At 40.6% G+C, this 20,188-nt stretch overlaps 1 protein-coding gene across 1 annotated transcript in view; it reads right to left on the bottom strand.

The window, feature by feature from the left end:
* Positions 1-301: 301 nt before the first annotated feature.
* The window catches only part of LOC5503087 (laminin-like protein epi-1), a 66,071-nt gene continuing 46,184 nt past the window's right edge, over positions 302-20,188 (bottom strand). Inside the window, exons 39-55 of the mRNA XM_048727682.1 lie at positions 19,373-19,527; positions 19,008-19,166; positions 17,355-17,491; positions 17,076-17,229; positions 16,632-16,934; positions 10,493-10,764; positions 10,108-10,399; positions 8,865-9,013; positions 8,510-8,698; positions 8,096-8,335; positions 7,247-7,448; positions 5,889-6,047; positions 5,547-5,626; positions 5,225-5,325; positions 2,258-2,391; positions 1,032-1,272; positions 302-706 (exon numbers count right to left, since the gene is read on the bottom strand). Of these exons, the coding sequence (XP_048583639.1) occupies positions 552-706; positions 1,032-1,272; positions 2,258-2,391; positions 5,225-5,325; positions 5,547-5,626; positions 5,889-6,047; positions 7,247-7,448; positions 8,096-8,335; positions 8,510-8,698; positions 8,865-9,013; positions 10,108-10,399; positions 10,493-10,764; positions 16,632-16,934; positions 17,076-17,229; positions 17,355-17,491; positions 19,008-19,166; positions 19,373-19,527 (3,122 nt within the window). The 3' untranslated portion in view covers positions 302-551. The remainder of the gene's footprint in view (positions 707-1,031; positions 1,273-2,257; positions 2,392-5,224; positions 5,326-5,546; positions 5,627-5,888; positions 6,048-7,246; positions 7,449-8,095; positions 8,336-8,509; positions 8,699-8,864; positions 9,014-10,107; positions 10,400-10,492; positions 10,765-16,631; positions 16,935-17,075; positions 17,230-17,354; positions 17,492-19,007; positions 19,167-19,372; positions 19,528-20,188) is intronic.

Genomic DNA, 20,188 nt, shown 5'->3' on the forward strand with positions numbered 1-20,188 from the left:
TGAATACACCATGAAAATTGTAAATAAACAGGAGTTTTGGAATCGATACCGTCAAAAGGGTTATTGAATATATATATTGTATATATATATATAAAGTATATGGATGCTTGCGATTTTCATATCCTTTTATATATCAATACATAAAAAAAGATATATACCTTTTAGAGGGTCAACATGCCATTCCACTGCTTGCTTGGTTTGAGTTTTTTAAAGAGAGTTTTAAACGATCTGACTTCTCAATAGCAAAAGCAAATGCTATCAAATAAAATGTTAGGAAATAAAAAAAAAAGCACGCACATAATATCATAATTGAAACATTTATTATACAATGCTTGCAAAGTCTATATGCTCTAGTATAAAATAATCGTGTTTTTAAACAATGCTATTTCACCTGCGGATCTGACCATGTGGCTTTATCACGTGATATATCGCGTGATGTTGAAGGCAGTGATCACGTGCTCCCTATACCGGCGCACGGCAGCCCCGCGTGACCCCTTATCCTAGCACACGTGGTCTATCGCGTGATGTTGAAGGCAGTGATCACGTGCTGCCTATACCGGCGCACGGCAGCCTTGCGTGACCCCTTGTCCTAGCACAGCAGGCGCACGTAGCAATTCCACGAGCTTTGTGTCGATGCGCAGGCTCTCAACGCACCCATCCAGACGGACTTTGGAGAAGCCGATATGAGAATCGGCACCTGAATTATCTTCAATGGAAAACAAATTGTCAGAAAATGCAAGTCACGCCGCACAATATCGAGTGACACGAAGCATCCATTATTAACTATGAATTAACCATGTACAATTCTACTTATATACTATTAATGCCGTATCAAAATTCGTAAAAATGGTCACATCTTGTATCCTACAATATTCAACCAAATAGTGCCAACTCTATACTACAATATTCAACCAAATAGTGCCAACCCTATACTACAATATTCAAGCAAATAGTGCCAACTCTATACTACTTAACTCGAAATTATGCCCCCTTGCCACACAATACTCAACCAATGGTCCCATGTTTTGTACCTGGTACTCCGCCTATGTAGAACTTGCCAGTGAGTAGGAATAAGTCGGGTAGCGCGTACGTGAGAGGTGAATGCTTATCCACTGAGAGGGTGATGTTACGCTCAGCGCGCTGTAACCGAATCTCATGGAATTGATTGTCGCATAATTGATAAGAAGCGTTGTACTCTCTTTCTGGTGGGATCGCCGGGTCTGTCCATCTCATCACCGTAGGTTCGCTTTCTGACGTGAAGGACAGCACGATCTGGGATCAAATTACACAGTTAGAAAAACACAATATCATAAACAAGTTTAGAGGGGGGTCTGGGGCGCAGCTTTCAGAGCGATGAAGTTGGTTGGTTCTCGCCCTTGCTCCAGGGGTTTATCTCATAGTTCTCCGAGTTTTTCTCCCTCGACAAAAAAAATCTCGATCCTAGTCATCCTAAGCTGTGTTCCTGTGTTTCTGTTCAGTTCAGACATGTACCATGTTAAGACATGTTTCTGTTCAGTTTAGACATGTTCCTGTTCAGTTCGAACATGCTCCTTTTCAGTTCAGACGTGTTACTGTTCAGTTCAGACATGTTCCTGTTTAGTTCAGACATGTTCCTGTTCAGTTCAAACATGTTTCTGTTCAGTTCAGACATGTTTCTGTTTAGTTCAGACATGTTTCTGTTCAGTTCAGACATGCTCCTGTTCAGTTCAGACATGCTCCTGTTCACTTCAGACATGTTCCTGTTCAGTTCAGACATGTTCCTGTTCAGTTCAGACATGTTCCTGTTCAGTTCAGACATGTTTCTGTTCAGTTCAGGCATGTTTTTGCTCAGGTCAGACATGTTCCTGTTCAGTATGTTGACTCGACTACGTTGTATCTGCGCCATTGTTATTGAGTATTTCAGCTAGTGCATTTTTACCTAGTGCATTACGGTATAGACTTTTCAATCGTCTAATGTGATCGCTGCAAAATTATTTGCTCCGTTGGCGTGCACTTGAGCTCGATGGTTAAGACCCCTTTCTCGACAATTTTCGTACCCGTCCAACCAGTTCCCAGTTCCTGTTTGCCCTTAGGCCATTAAATACAACAAATAGGTTGACCATAGGTCCATTTAATACCCCTTATGGGCTGGCCAGAGGTCCATTTAATACCTCTTATTGGCTGACCACAGGTACATATCTCACAAGGTATACACGATGACTAAAGCAAGACGACTTTTATTAGCCAGGTGTTCCTGGAATGAAGTCACGTGACCCACCTGGCCCTCTAGTTGTTCTAGAGTGACAGCTCCCTTCCCTGTGTGGTTTGTGATGACCAATAGCAGCCCAGAACGCTTGACTGTGCGGAACTTCAGCGACATGTCAAATGTACTAGGAAGTGTGAAGTCATTATCTGAAATACAAAGGCGTTTGTCGAAATTTGAGTCATGTTATATTTATTAATTCAGTTGAGGCAAGTTTTTAAAGTTTGCTTTGCGCAACAAAATATTATTCCCTTTCTGACCAAACACGAGAACAAGATGACGACATGTGACCGTCAGTCAGGCATATTTTGAAATCATTAAAAAGCGGCAAATGACTGAGATTTTATTAATCAAATATCATTTAAACGATTCCCCGAGGTTGTATTTCCAAAACAATACCAGAGAGGTGTCTGATTGAGATGATTAATCAAATGACGTTAACAAAGTATAACACTTTAATCGAGGTTAGTTGAAGTATTCCACTCATATGTTGTATTTGTAGATGTAAAAAATGGACCAGGCTGCAAATTACTTACCAAAGTACAGTTTCTAAAAAGGCCTACATTTGAGTAGAAACTGTCGTACTTATAAAGTAGAATCTGTCGTACTTACAGAGTAGAATCTGTCGTACTTACAGAGTAGAATCTGTCGTACTTACAGAGTAGAATCTGTCGTACTTACAGAGTAGAATCTGTCGTACTTACAGAGTAGAATCTGTCGTACTTACAGAGTAGAATCTGTGGGTCGTACTTACAGAGTAGAATATGTCGTACTTACAAAGTAGAATATGTCGTACTAACAGAGTAGAATCTGTCGTACTTACAGAGTAGAATCTGTCGTACTTACAGAGTAGAATCTGCGGTACATACAGAGTAGAATCTGTCGTACTTACAGAGTAGAATCTGTCGTACTTACAGAGTAGAATCTGTCGTACTTACAGAGTAGAATCTGTCGTACTTACAGAGTAGAATCTGTCGTACTTACAGAGTAGAATCTATCGTACTTACAGAGTAGAATCTGTCGTACTTACAGAGTAGAATCTGCCGTACATACAGAGTAGAATCTGTCGTACTTACAGAGTAGAATCTGTCGTACTTACAGAGTAGAATCTGTCGTACTTACAGAGTAGAATATGTCGGTCGTACTTACAGAGTAGAATATGTCGGTCGTACTTACAGAGTAGAATCTGTCGTACTTACAGAGTAGAATCTGTCGTACTTGCAGAGTAGAATCTGTCGTACTTACAGAGTAGAATCTGTCGGTCGTACTTACAGAGTAGAATATGTCCTACTTACAGAGTAGAATCTGTCGTACTTACAGAGTAGAATCTGTCGTACTTACAGAGTAGAATCTGTCGTACTAACAGAGTAGAATCTGTCGTACTTACAGAGTAGAATCTGTCGTACTTACAGAGTAGAATCTGTCGTACTTACAGAGTAGAATCTGTCGTACTTACAGAGTAGAATCTGTCGTACTTACAGAGTAGAATCTGTCGTACTTACAGAGTAGAATATGTCGTACTTACAGAGTAGAATATGTCGTACTTACAGAGTAGAATCTGTCGTACTAACAGAGTAGAATCTGTCGTACTTACAGAGTAGAATCTGTCGTACTTGCAGAGTAGAATCTGTCGTACTTACAGAGTAGAATCTGTCGTACTAACAGAGTAGAATCTGTCGTACTTACAGAGTAGAATCTGTCGTACTAACAGAGTAGAATCTGTCGTACTTACAGAGTAGAATCTGTCGTACTAACAGAGTAGAATCTGTCGTACTTACAGAGTAGAATCTGTCGTACTAACAGAGTAGAATCTGTCGTACTTACAGAGTAGAATCTGTCGTACTTGCAGAGTAGAATCTGTCGTACTTACAAGGTAGAATCTGTCGTACTTGCAGAGTAGAATCTGTCGTACTTACAGAGTAGAATCTGTCGTACTTACAGAGTAGAATCTGTCGTACTAACAGAGTAGAATCTGTCGTACTTACAGAGTAGAATCTGTCGTACTAACAGAGTAGAATCTGTCGTACTTACAGAGTAGAATCTGTCGTACTTACAGAGTAGAATCTGTCGTACTTACAGAGTAGAATCTGTCGTACTTACAGAGTAGAATCTGTCGTACTTACAGAGTAGAATCTGTCGTACTTACAGAGTAGAATCTGTTGTACATACAGAGTAGAATCTGTCGTACTTACAGAGTAGAATCTGTCGTACTAACAGAGTAGAATCTGTCGTACTTACAGAGTAGAATCTGTCGTACTTACAGAGTAGAATCTGTCGTACTTACAGAGTAGAATATGTCGGTCGTACTTACAGAGTAGAATCTGTCGTACTTACAGGGTAGAATCTGTCGTACTTACAGAGTAGAATCTGTCGTACTTACAGAGTAGAATATGTCGTACTAACAGAGTAGAATCTGTCGTACTTACAGAGTAGAATATGTCGGTCGTACTTACAGAGTAGAATCTGTCGTACTTACAGAGTAGAATCTGTCGTACTTACAGAGTAGAATCTGTCGTACTTACAGAGTAGAATCTGTCGTACTTACAGAGTAGAATCTGTCGTACTTACAGAGTAGAATCTGTCGTACTTACAGAGTAGAATCTGTCGTACTTACAGAGTAGAATCTGTCGTACTTACAGAGTAGAATCTGTCGTACTTACAGAGTAGAATCTGTCGTACTAACAGAGTAGAATCTGTCGTATTTACAGAGTAGAATCTATCGTACATACAGAGTAGAATCTGTCGTACTTACAAAGTAGAATCTGTCGTACTTACAGAGTAGAATCTGTCGTACTTACAGAGTAGAATCTGTCGTACTTACAGAGTAGAATCTGTCGTACTTACAGAGTAGAATCTGTCGTACTTACAGAGTAGAATCTATCGTACTTACAGAGTAGAATATGTCATACTTACAGAGTAGAATGTGTCGTACTTACAGAGTAGAATCTGTCGTACTTACAAAGTAGAATATGTCGTACTTACAGAGTAGAATCTGTCCTTCACCATTGAAGGAAGCCTGGGCTTGTATCGTGGAATAGCATGTCTGATTCGTGACTGACGACAGGCTAATGTCTCGTTCAGTTCTAGAAAACAGAATATGGTTTAGATCAAGCCTGAAATAGGAATGACGTAATTAAATCGCTAAAGCATAAAATGATTCGTGTGAAGCGATATTTGTCAAGATGCTATTTTAATAAAGAAAATAAAACCAAAACAACAGTGTCATAGCAGAATAATTCTTGGACTGTTAGAATTGAATAGCTTAGCACAGCGACTACTAGCGCATCCGAACCGCTGGAAATACCTTGGGTTGAGGGTCTCGGTCTCGTTTGAGGACTGGATGGACATCGTCTTCATGCACCCGATAAAAGATACACCTCCGCTCTGTGACAAAAAAAATCACCGGGTTATTTAAGCCTATGACTACTAACTGTAAAGGAGTTTTTTTTATTAAAACTATATTAATCGTTAGCTATGTTAACTCCGCTAGCGTGTATTTAGTTGTAAGCAATGCTAGTGACTATGTTAGCGCCGCTAGCGTTTATTTAGTTGTAAGCAATGCTAGTGACTATGTTAGCGCCGCTAGCGTGTATTTAGTTGTAAGCAATGCTAGGGACTATGTTAGCGCCGCTATGTCAATCGGTACCTCTAACATGGAAGTGTTGACCCCTGGCGGAACTCCGCCCATGTAGATGGGTGTGTTTATGGTGAGGAGCTCCCTGGAGTCGCCCTGCCGAGCATTCTTGTAGTCTTTTGTATCAGGAACAAGGATCACACCAAACTGATTAATTCGTAGTAGATGCACCTGGAGGGCATGACAATAAATACAATACAATATATACGATAAACAACAACAACAACAATAATAATTATAATAATATTAACTATGATGCTAACATAAAGAGTCAAACTGATCAACTCACACATTGCAATAACAAGACAATAGACAAGTGGTCTTATGTTCATTGCCATAACAAGACAATAGACAAGTGGTCTTATGTTCATTGCCATAACAAGACAATAGACAAGTGGTCTTATGTTCATTGCCATAACAAGACAATAGACAAGTGGTCTTATGTTCATTGCCATAACAAGACAATAGACAAGTGGTCTTATGTTCATTGCCATAACAAGACAATAGACAAGTGGTCTTATGTTCATTGCCATAACAAGACAATAGACAAGTGGTCTTATGTTCATTGCCATAACAAGGCAATAGACAAGTGGTCTTATGTTCATTGCCATAACAAGGCAATAGACAAGTGGTCTTATGTTCATTGCCATAACAAGACAATAGACAAGTGGTCTTATGTTCATTGCCATAACAAGGCAATAGACAAGTGGTCTTATGTTCATTGCCATAACAAGACAATAGACAAGTGGTCTTATGTTCATTGCCATAACAAGACAATAGACAAGTGGTCTTATGTTCATTGCCATAACAAGACAATAGACAAGTGGTCTTATGTTCATTGCCATAACAAGACAATAGACAAGTGGTCTTATGTTCATTGCCATAACAAGGCAATAGACAAGTGCTCTTATGTTTACAAGGTTTGAATTTTTAAATAAGAGCAATGAGGAGCGGATCGATATATATTATATATATCTTAAATATTATACATATCTAATATATATTTAACAATTATACCATTTCCATTGAGGTGGATAGTGGCGAAATATCTACCAAGATCCGAAGGCTCGAGGTAGATATTTTTTCAAAGCCACTATCCGCCGAAATGGAAATGGTATAATTGTTTTAGTATATAAAACAAGCTCTATAGCAATTTCCTTTTCTGAAACACTTGCAAATCGGCTGTTACACCCGCCATTTTGCTTGATTTCGGGGCGCAGGAAAATATCCACCCCCAAGGAAGTGTATATTGCATTTTATCCCGAGTTTCCCAACCAATCAAATCGTTTGTTCTTGCGAGGTTCCCGAGTTTTATATACTAAATATATAGTATATATATATCTTATTCATATCTTATAGCTAAACATTACCTTGTACCACACACCCCCTGCGGAGTAATAGTTGAAGTTGCTTTCCACTCGTACCAGGCCCGCTCCTGTATCGTACTTGAATACGATTTTACCATTAACAAGCTCCACAGAGATGAACTCGTTGGGGTGGCTGACGTTATCGGCGCCGTACAGCATTACTCCGTTAGGCGACATAGAACGGAATTCCAGGGTCACTACCCCCCTAGGGAGAGAAAAATGTATTTTCACCGGATGTCCCCTTTAAACGTATGTTGAGGCCAGGCTGTGTTTCTGGGATATGATTATCTGGTACAGAAAAGGGACGACATTCACTATTGGTTAGTGCCGGATTGTATTTCTCGACGTTTTGGCAATGCTGCCTTCATCAGGAATAAAGTCGAAAAGTTCAGTCCCGATAAGGATCGAATCAGTCCCGATAAGGATCGAATAAGTCCAGATAAGGATCAAGTCAGTCCTGATAAGGATCGGATCAGTCATAAGGATCGAATCAGTCCCGACAAGGATAAAGTCAGTCCCGATAAGGATCAAGTCAGTCCCGATAAGGGTAAAGTCAGTCCCGATAAGGATCGAATCAGTATTGATAAGGATCAAGTCAGGTCGCGATAAAACAATCAAGCCAGTATCGATCATTAGGAAATCAAGTCAGTCGCAAATAGTGACGAGTCGTTCCCTATTATTAGTAGCCAGTAAATCGTATTATCAACCAAATCAGTTAAAGTCATTATATAATTTCGAGCATTATAAAACATTATTCATGTTCAAAGGACTCAATAAGGTGTCACTGAATTTTGGTAAAACATTCTTAGACCTTTCTAAATAGACGTTTATCATGCAGCAGGCAATACTTACTGTGATTTGATTAAGCGGAGCACTCGCTCTGACGGAGAGAAAGCAACATAGTTCCCAGGACCTAAATTGATCTCATCGGGCTCCTTTGACCGCGTGAGGCGTGGGTACCTATCTCCACAGGTAGGAGGGGGCTGAGTGGGGGGTGGTATGGTCGGGAGAGGCGTGGGCACGACGGATCGCTCCGGGCTACCGCCTGCGAGGGAGACCTGTTTTGAGTGACCGGAAAATATATTCTGCGAACTGAAACAACAACAGTGAGCGTGAGCGAAGATAGCCGAGGTATTTACTTAGCTGAACATCACTATCACCACCACAACCATCATGATAATCATTATCATCATTATCATCATTATCATCATCACCAACCATCACCAACCATCACCACCACCATCATATAATCATCGTCATCCTTACATGCCGTTGATGTTGATGTACTTCATGTCTCCCACAAAAGGCAGCACCACAGGCACCTGTAGCGGCAGGACGGCTCCTGGTCTGACTCCACCGACATACAGGGTCCCGTTCAGCCTGGCTGGCCCTGCTGCCACTGTGCTGAGGTCAACAGACCGCGTCCATCTTCCTTCGTCCAGATCGAGGCGAAGGCTGTACGACAAACAAACAAAGGCTTGATTAAGAGTGATTCAAGCGCTGTTTAAGCTTTAAAACGAAATTGTACGGAATTACCAAAATAACCATGAAGGTTCGTTTATTTGCATTCAATATATCAGAAAAATAACCATAAACAGAAGCGTGGTGCCATGGGACCCACCCTGCAGCAGTGAAGGTGATGACGACAGTGTGATATGCGCCGTCATTGAGGGTCTGTTGTGCCGTGGTCAGCGGCGTGTATGCTGATGGTGTCTTGGTGCTGGCCAGGAAGAGGTTACCGTGGAATAAGGCCAGGAAGAAGTAGTAGCCCTGCAACAGAACATGGTATCAGCAAGTGGGCCAGGCTGTCTGTCTGTCTGTCTGTCTGCCAGGCTGTCTGTCTGTCTGTCTGCCAGGCTGTCTGTCTGTCTGTCTGTCTGCCAGGCTGTCTGTCTGTCTGTCTGTCTGCCAGGCTGTCTGTCTGTCTGTCTGCCAGGCTGTCTGTCTGTCTGTCTGTCTGCCAGGCTGTCTGTCCGTCTGTCTGTCTGTCTGCCAGGCTGTCTGTCTGTCTGTCTGTCTGCCAGGCTGTCTGTCTGTCTGTCTGTCTGCCAGGCTGTCTGTCTGTCTGTCTGTCTGCCAGGCTGTCTGTCTGTCTGCCAGTCTGTCTGTCTGTCTGTCTGCCAGGCTGTCTGTCTGTCTGCCAGGCTGTCTGTCTGTCTGTCTGCCAGGCTGTCTGTCTGTCTGTCAGGCTGTCTGTCTGTCTGTCTGTCTGCCAGGCTGTCTGTCTGTCTGTCTGCCAGGCTGTCTGTCTGTCTGTCTGTCTGCCAGGCTGTCTGTCTGTCTGTCTGCCAGGCTGTCTGTCTGTCTGTCTGTCTGCCAGGCTGTCTGTCTGTCTGTCTGCCAGGCTGTCTGTCTGTCTGTCTGCCAGGCTGTCTGTCTGTCTGTCTGTCTGTCTGCCAGGCTGTCTGTCTGTCTGTCTGCCAGGCTGTCTGTCTGTCTGTCTGTCTGCCAGGCTGTCTGTCTGTCTGTCTGCCAGGCTGTCTGTCTGTCTGTCTGCCAGGCTGTCTGTCTGTCTGTCTGCCAGGCTGTCTGTCTGTCTGTCAGGCTGTCTGTCTGTCTGTCTGCCAGGCTGTCTGTCTGTCTGCCAGGCTGTCTGTCTGTCTGTCTGTCTGTCTGTCTGCCAGGCTGTCTGTCTGTCTGCCAGGCTGTCTGCCAGGCTGTCTGTCTGTCTGTCTGCCAGGCTGTCTGTCTGTCTGTCTGTCTGCCAGGCTGTCTGTCTGTCTGTCTGCCAGGCTGTCTGTCTGTCTGCCAGGCTGTCTGTCTGTCTGCCAGGCTGTCGGTCCATCTGGTTGTTTGTATGTCTACTTCTTTGTGTGCGCATACGCGTGTCTGTCTGTCTGTCTGCCTGCTGAGCTGTAGCTTACCGTGCTGACGTCGCCACTATAAACAAGGAGACCGCTGGGCTGAAGAGTCTTGAATTTCAGGCTCAAGGAGTTCATGTCTGTAATCCCGGATGACAAACCGGCATACCCGTCACCACGGAAACGGATGGCTTCCTCGACACTCGACAAGACGCCACAGAAATCAACTTGGCCCCAGGCCTGCGTGAGCGCCTTATCATCCAGAGACCTGGGCACTACACCCCCCGCACTGCTAGAGACGTTAAGGTGCCGAATGGAGCCCGCGAAATGTACGTTAAGCGGTGCTAGGAATGGGCTGCAGACACAAAACATGATCCATGATGAACGTACGGCGGCATGCAATAGGAAACGAGAATCAAAATTCACCACAAAGTGAAAAGCAACCCACCTCTGTGGTTCTTTGCCTCCAAATATCAGATACCTGCCAGTAGGCATCAATAGAGGGGACGGTAGATTAATTGACACGCTGTCAATCACTCCTTGTGAGTTCACAGGTGTTACGGTCAGGGTTGCGTTAGCGAGTCCACGTGTCAATCTCAAATTGTACCAGCGGCCATCGCTGTAAGAGGTCTTGTTTGTGGAGAGTGCGTAGGACTGGGCTCCACTCTTAAAGTAGAATGTCACTCCACTCATGTTTAAATATACTCCGTAGATATAGCCCTGCAGAGAACAGAACCAAGTCACTCACGATTAGCACTGAGTCACTCACGATTAGCACCGAGTCACTCACGATTAGCACCGAGTCACTCACGATTAGCACCGAGTCACTAACGACTGGCATCGAGTCATTCCCGTATGTCACCGAGTCACTCCCGAATAATACCGAGTAATTCCTTTACAGTCAGAGAGCCGCATTACGAGTATTCATCTTGCTCTTTTCATGTAAAGAGTTTGGTATGTAGCTCCAGGACCCCCCCCCCCCCCCTCGTAAAAATCACCGAATCAATAGAGTATATTCACTAGGTTATCAAAATGACACACGAATCAATAGAGTATATTCCCTAGGTAATCACAACGACACACGAATCAATAGAGTATATTCACTAGGTTATCAAAATGACACACGAATCAATAGCATATATTCCCTAGGTTATCAAAATGACACACGAATCAATAGGGTATATTTCCTAGGTTATCAAAATGACACACGAATCAATAGAGTATATTCCCTAGGTTATCACAATGACACACGAATCAATAGAGTATATTTCCTAGGTAATCACAATGACAAACGAATCAATAGAGTATATTCCCTAGGTTATCAAAATGACACACGAATCAATAGAGTATATTCCCTAGGTTATCAAAATGACACACGAATCAATAGAGTATATTCCCTAGGTTATCACAATGACACACGAATCAATAGAGTATATTCCCTAGGTTATCACAATGACACACGAATCAATAGAGTATATTCCCTAGGTTATCACAATGACACACGAATCAATAGAGTATATTTCCTAGGTTATCACAATGACACACGAATCAATAGAGTATATTCCCTAGGTTATCACAATGACAAACGAATCAATAGCATATATTCCCTAGGTTATCAAAATGACACACGAATCAATAGAGTATATTCCCTAGGTTATCACAATGACACACGAATCAATAGAGTATATTCCCTAGGTTATCACAATGACACACGAATCAATAGAGTATATTCCCTAGGTTATCACAATGACACACGAATCAATAGAGTATATTTCCTAGGTTATCACAATGACACACGAATCAATATAGTATATTCCCTAGGTTATCACAATGACAAACGAATCAATAGCATATATTCCCTAGGTTATCAAAATGACACACGAATCAATAGAGTATATTCCCTAGGTTATCAAAATGACACACGAATCAATAGAGTATATTTCCTAGGTAATCACAATGACACACGAATCAATAGAGTATATTCCCTAGGTAATCACAATGACACACGAATCAATAGAGTATATTTCCTAGGTAATCACAATGACACACGAATCAATAGCATATATTCCCTAGGTTATCAAAATGACACACGAATCAATAGAGTATATTCCCTAGGTAATCACAATGACACACGAATCAATAGAGTATATTCCCTAGGTTATCAAAATGACACACGAATCAATAGAGTATATTCCCTAGGTTATCAAAATGACACACGAATCAATAGAGTATATTCCCTAGGTTATCAAAATGACACACGAATCAATAGAGTATATTCCCTAGGTTATCAAAATGACACACAAATCAATAGAGTATATTTCCTAGGTTATCACAATGACACACGAATCAATAGAGTATATTCCCTAGGTTATCACAATGACACACGAATCAATAGAGTATATTCCCTAGGTTATCACAATGACAAACGAATCAATAGAGTATATTCCCTAGGTTATCAAAATGACACACGAATCAATAGAGTATATTCCCTAGGTTATCAAAATGACAAACGAATCAATAGAGTATATTTCCTAGGTTATCAAAATGACACACGAATCAATAGGGTATATTTCCTAGGTTATCAAAATGACACACGAATCAATAGCGTATATTCCCTAGGTTATCACAATGACACACGAATCAATAGAGTATATTTCCTAGGTTATCACAATGACACACGAATCAATAGAGTATATTCCCTAGGTTATCACAATGACAAACGAATCAATAGCATATATTCCCTAGGTTATCAAAATGACACACGAATCAATAGAGTATATTCCCTAGGTTATCAAAATGACACACGAATCAATAGAGTATATTTCCTAGGTAATCACAATGACACACGAATCAATAGAGTATATTCCCTAGGTAATCACAATGACACACGAATCAATAGGGTATATTTCCTAGGTTATCAAAATGACACACGAATCAATAGGGTATATTTCCTAGGTTATCAAAATGACACACGAATCAATAGAGTATATTCCCTAGGTTATCAAAATGACAAACGAATCAATAGAGTATATTTCCTAGGTTATCAAAATGACACACGAATCAATAGGGTATATTTCCTAGGTTATCAAAATGACACACGAATCAATAGCGTATATTCCCTAGGTTATCACAATGACACACGAATCAATAGAGTATATTCCCTAGGTTATCAAAATGACACACGAATCAATAGGGTATATTTCCTAGGTTATCAAAATGACACACGAATCAATAGCGTATATTCCCTAGGTTATCACAATGACACACGAATCAATAGAGTATATTTCCTAGGTTATCACAATGACACACGAATCAATAGAGTATATTCCCTAGGTTATCACAATGACAAACGAATCAATAGCATATATTCCCTAGGTTATCAAAATGACACACGAATCAATAGAGTATATTCCCTAGGTTATCAAAATGACACACGAATCAATAGAGTATATTTCCTAGGTAATCACAATGACACACGAATCAATAGAGTATATTCCCTAGGTAATCACAATGACACACGAATCAATAGAGTATATTTCCTAGGTAATCACAATGACACACGAATCAATAGCATATATTCCCTAGGTTATCAAAATGACACACGAATCAATAGAGTATATTCCCTAGGTAATCACAATGACACACGAATCAATAGAGTATATTCCCTAGGTTATCAAAATGACACACGAATCAATAGAGTATATTCCCTAGGTTATCAAAATGACACACGAATCAATAGAGTATATTTCCTAGGTTATCAAAATGACACACGAATCAATAGCGTATATTCCCTAGGTTATCACAATGACACACGAATCAATAGAGTATATTTCCTAGGTTATCAAAATGACACACGAATCAATAGCGTATATTCCCTAGGTTATCACAATGACACACGAATCAATAGAGTATATTCCCTAGGTTATCAAAATGACACACGAATCAATAGAGTATATTCCCTAGGTTATCACAATGACACACGAATCAATAGAGTATATTTCCTAGGTTATCACAATGACACACGAATCAATAGAGTATATTTCCTAGGTAATCACAATGACACACGAATCAATAGAGTATATTCCCTAGGTTATCACAATGACACACGAATCAATAGAGTATATTCCCTAGGTTATCAAAATGACACACGAATCAATAGCATATATTCCCTAGGTTATCACAATGACACACGAATCAATAGAGTATATTCCCTAGGTTATCAAAATGACACACGAATCAATAGAGTATATTCACTAGGTTATCACAATGACACACGAATCAATAGAGTATATTCCCTAGGTTATCAAAATGACACACGAATCAATAGAGTATATTCCCTAGGTTATCAAAATGACACACGAATCAATAGAGTATATTTCCTAGGTTATCACAATGACACACGAATCAATAGAGTATATTCCCTAGGTTATCAAAATGACACACGAATCAATAGAGTATATTCCCTAGGTTATCAAAATGACACACGAATCAATAGCGTATATTCCCTAGGTTATCACAATGACACACGAATCAATAGAGTATATTCCCTAGGTTATCAAAATGACACACGAATCAATAGAGTATATTCCCTAGGTTATCACAATGACACACGAATCAATAGAGTATATTCCCTAGGTTATCAAAATGACACACGAATCAATAGAGTATATTTCCTAGGTTATCACAATGACACACGAATCAATAGAGTATATTTCCTAGGTTATCACAATGACACACGAATCAATAGAGTATATTTCCTAGGTTATCAAAATGACACACGAATCAATAGAGTATATTCCCTAGGTTATCACAATGACACACGAATCAATAGAGTATATTCCCTAGGTTATCACAATGACACACGAATCAATAGAGTATATTTCCTAGGTTATCACAATGACACACGAATCAATAGAGTATATTCACTAGGTTATCACAATGACACACGAATCAATAGAGTATATTTCCTAGGTTATCAAAATGACACACGAATCAATAGAGTATATTCCCTAGGTTATCAAAATGACACACGAATCAATAGAGTATATTCCCTAGGTTATCAAAATGACACACGAATCAATAGAGTATATTTCCTAGGTTATCACAATGACACACGAATCAATAGAGTATATTCCCTAGGTTATCAAAATGACACACGAATCAATAGAGTATATTCCCTAGGTTATCAAAATGACACACGAATCAATAGCGTATATTCCCTAGGTTATCACAATGACACACGAATCAATAGAGTATATTCCCTAGGTTATCAAAATGACACACGAATCAATAGAGTATATTCCCTAGGTTATCACAATGACACACGAATCAATAGAGTATATTCCCTAGGTTATCAGAATGACACACGAATCAATAGAGTATATTTCCTAGGTTATCAAAATGACACACGAATCAATAGAGTATATTTCCTAGGTTATCACAATGACACACGAATCAATAGAGTATATTTCCTAGGTTATCACAATGACACACGAATCAATAGAGTATATTTCCTAGGTTATCAAAATGACACACGAATCAATAGAGTATATTCCCTAGGTTATCACAATGACACACGAATCAATAGAGTATATTCCCTAGGTTATCACAATGACACACGAATCAATAGAGTATATTTCCTAGGTTATCACAATGACACACGAATCAATAGAGTATATTCACTAGGTTATCACAATGACACACGAATCAATAGAGTATATTTCCTAGGTTATCAAAATGACACACGAATCAATAGAGTATATTCCCTAGGTTATCAAAATGACACACGAATCAATAGAGTATATTCCCTAGGTTATCACAATGACACACGAATCAATAGAGTATATTTCCTAGGTTATCACAATGACACACGAATCAATAGAGTATATTTCCTAGGTTATCAAAATGACACACGAATCAATAGAGTATATTCCCTAGGTTATCACAATGACACACGAATCAATAGAGTATATTCCCTAGGTTATCACAATGACACACGAATCAATAGAGTATATTTCCTAGGTTATCACAATGACACACGAATCAATAGAGTATATTCACTAGGTTATCACAATGACACACGAATCAATAGAGTATATTTCCTAGGTTATCAAAATGACACACGAATCAATAGAGTATATTCCCTAGGTTATCAAAATGACACACGAATCAATAGAGTATATTCCCTAGGTTATCACAATGACACACGAATCAATAGAGTATATTCCCTAGGTTATCACAATGACACACGAATCAATAGAGTATATTCCCTAGGTTATCAAAATGACACACGAATCAATAGAGTATATTCCCTAGGTTATCACAATGACACACGAATCAATAGAGTATATTTCCTAGGTAATCACAATGACACACTAATCAATAGAGTATATTTCCTAGGTAATCACAATGACACACGAATCAATAGAGTATATTCCCTAGGTTATCACAATGACACACGAATCAATAGAGTATATTCCCTAGGTTATCACAATGACACACGAATCAATAGGGTATATTCCCTAGGTTATCAAAATGACACACGAATCAATAGAGTATTTTCACTAGGTTATCACAATGACACATACCTCAGTACCAAGCACGTTGAACATGGACGAGATAGGCAGAAATGTTCTGAACTCCAAATTAATCTCCGAGTCACGTGATATGTCGAACGTTCCCATGTTTTGCTTGATGTAAGTATCCGGACTACCAAACAGGCTTGTGCCGGAAGTGACGTCATAGAACAGAGGAGTAGAGGCGGAAGTAATACATTTTGAGCAGGCATATCTGTTGCCATTGACTTGCTTGGGTTTCCATAGCGACAGAGGTTTTTGATTGACTACGACGTTATCGATACAGCCGCGGAAGAAGCGCTGAGTTTGGTTGGGCTGCGAAGGCAAGCGTTTGTTCATTACAAAAGTTTAGGATAGAACAACCTATAGATCCTCTGCTATTCGCCCTTTCTCGCTCATTCAACCCCTTTGTTTAACTTTTGCTCAAGATAAAACCCGCAACAGCTGTTATCTTACCATGACGCCCTCAGGCAGTCCTCCTATGTAAAGCGGACTTGCGGAAGTAAAGTTGATATTGGTATTAGGCACGATCTGGTTCGTGTTGCTCTCGTACGTTCTGCTGTAGTTCATAGAGTAATCAGTCACCGACAAGCGTCCATTTTTGTTGTATCTAAAATAATGATAGGTGGTATAAACAAACGATCAGACTCATTTTTACAGAACGATAAGAATCATTATTATAGAACAAACAATCAGACTCATTATCATAGAACAAACGATCTACTTCACACTCACCTGGAGGCATAGACTCGGTACCAGTTCCCCTGTCGGACCGTGACTTCCCAGTTGGTGATGGTGATTGGGCCCGGGCCGAGGTCGAAAGTGAACTGTACGTACTGATTGTATACCAAGGTCAACGCCAGGCTTTTCGCCTACGGAAATATAACCACACAGAGAATACTGTAAATCAACAGATGCGGATAAAGGATTTCTCGATAAGGGAAAAGGGGAGGGGGGGGGGGGGGGGGAGGTAAGTAAAACATGTCGGAAGGTAATTTTGAGAATTTTAGCTCCTATACATTGCTTTTCCAATTGCCAAAGGGTTCGCATGGCCCCCTGGGTCATCCACGGAGCATGGTAGCACGTGTCACGTGTCTTAAGAAACATGTTTTCATCTCTTACCGGTAACACATTCACGTGTCTAGCTTAAGTGTCATGTTTTTATCTCTTACCGGTAACACATTCACGTGTCTCAGTTAAGTGTCATGTTTTCATCTCTTACCGGTAACACATTCACGTGTCTCAGTTAAGTGTCATGTTTTCATCTCTTACCGGTAACACATTCACGTGTCTAGCTTAAGTGTCATGTTTTCATCTCTTACCGGTAACACATTCACGTGTCTAGCTTAACACATTGACCCCTGAACCGGCCTGTACCGGCTTTGGGAAGTACCCACAACCCAAAAAATTCATAAATTCAAAATAAACAAAGTCAGATGGTTTTTTAGAAGTCTTTTCACCCCGAAGCCAAACGAATCAATTCCAGGTCATACAGACCCAGAATAGCAGTGTAAACAATTTCGGAATCAATTTGGTTTCAGAAAAGACACCATTTAGGAGAGCTGTGGTGATTCATTAGAAAATTATTTTCTCATCTGGGCAAAGCCAAACAAGAAAAAATCATCATGAATCCACCTTTGCTTGCAAATATCCATAAGCAAAGCACTCAATTATGCCCCAAAAGACTTCATGATGTCCTGAGACACTCTCCTAATATGCTCATAGCTGTATTTTTTGATGAAAAATACAAGCAACCATCAACTTGTGCTGGCTTCAGCACATCGACGAGGGATTAAAAGTGGGGACCGCAAAGCACTGTTGGAAAGCTTGGATACCGCTGACTAGGTGCAGCTGTGTTTGACTTTGACGGGCTGTATAAAACTCAGAATAGGGGGGGAGGTATCTGTTTTCAGTCTGTTTTTTGTAAATTCAGCTCCAAAAAAGCCAGGAGTCAATGGGTTAAGTGTCATGTTTTCATCTCTTACCGGTAACACATCCACGTGTCTAGCTTAAGTGTCATGTTTTCATCTCTTACCGGTAACACATTCACGTCTCTCAGTTAAGTGTCATGTTTTCATCTCTTACCGGTAACACATTCACGTGTCTAGCTTAAGTGTCATGTTTTCATCTCTTACCGCTAACACATTCACGTGTCTAGCTTAAGTGTCATGTTTTTATCTCTTACCGGTAACACATTCACGTGTCTAGCTTAAGTGTCATGTTTTCATCTCTTACCGGTAACACATTCACGTGTCTACCTTAAGTGTCATGTTTTCATCTCTTACCGGTAACACATTCACGTGTCTACCTTAAGTGTCATGTTTTCATCTCTTACCAGTAACTCCTTCACGTGTCACGTGTCTTAAGTTGCATGTCTTTATCTCTTACCGAGTTCGCAACCCCGTCCGCGTAATATAATAGTGGTCCCATACTGCTGTCAGCTCTGAAGTCCAATGCGATGTCATTAAAAGGCGAGTCTTGTACTTGTCCGCCGACCGGTGTGTACTCTACTGAAGTATTACCCTTGAGGCTCAGCGCGTGCCTGATCTAAAATATACAAACTGTTAGACAAGACAAGTCCTTTCGATATTTGCGAAATAATATGATGTAAGCAATTTTAGTAAGGGACGGAAGATGAAGAAAGATAAGGTAAAGGTGAGGGGAGAGGATGCGGATGTTTCCCGTTGTGTTGTCTGTGGTGCATCAATGCAATGTGGTGAAATCTTCTGATGGCTTCCACATGACGCGCCCACCTTGGCCACTTTCTCTTTGACAAGTCTGAGTTTCTCTTGAACACGTGTCATATTCCCTTGCAGCTGTTGCTGTAAACTTGAGGTGATATTCCGCTGACCTTCAGCACTTCGTACAGCAGACACCACATTTGGCAACATAGCGCTCGCGTTTTGCACTGAACGAACAAAATCAATGTTAGTTACACTGCATAGATGCGACTCTGAAATATCGACGACAGTATTGACAGTGTTGAGGGAATGAGCGTGGAAATGTCATGACTTTACAATCAAAGAAAACCACTCACACCGGCATCATTCTACAGTCCCGCGGTGCCTGAGGGTAACTAAGCGATTCTCAGTCAAATAAAGGTAATAATAACTACTTACTAACCGAGAGTGAGGTCATGCCGGGAAATATCAAACTGAGGCTTGGCGTATCGACCGAGGCTTTGCGAGGTCGATGCGCCAAACCGAGGTTTAATATTTTCCGGTATGGCCGAACGGCCGAGATTTTTGGTGGCTTTGGTTTTTTGGTCGATTTTGTTTTAGCGAAATTCGTGCAACCGAACAAAGCAACACAAAAAAGCTCACAAAATGTCCCGCTCCGGATACGGAAAAAGACTGCCCGCCAACCAACCATTTCTGTTTATTCTGGGTGTTAGAATTCGCTACTCGAATGTTCGCTGTCGCTCATTTTGCAGTTTGAAGGTGGAAAAAATTCAACAAACAGAAGATTGTGAATTTTTTTTTTCGTAGGGCAACACGGAATTCCGTAATGCCCTCAGAGACGGGCAATACGGGAATGTCACGACTACCAATTAGCCAATCACAGCGTAC

Source organism: Nematostella vectensis, chromosome 5 (genome assembly GCF_932526225.1).
Source record: "Nematostella vectensis chromosome 5, jaNemVect1.1, whole genome shotgun sequence".
NCBI lineage: Eukaryota > Metazoa > Cnidaria > Anthozoa > Actiniaria > Edwardsiidae > Nematostella > Nematostella vectensis.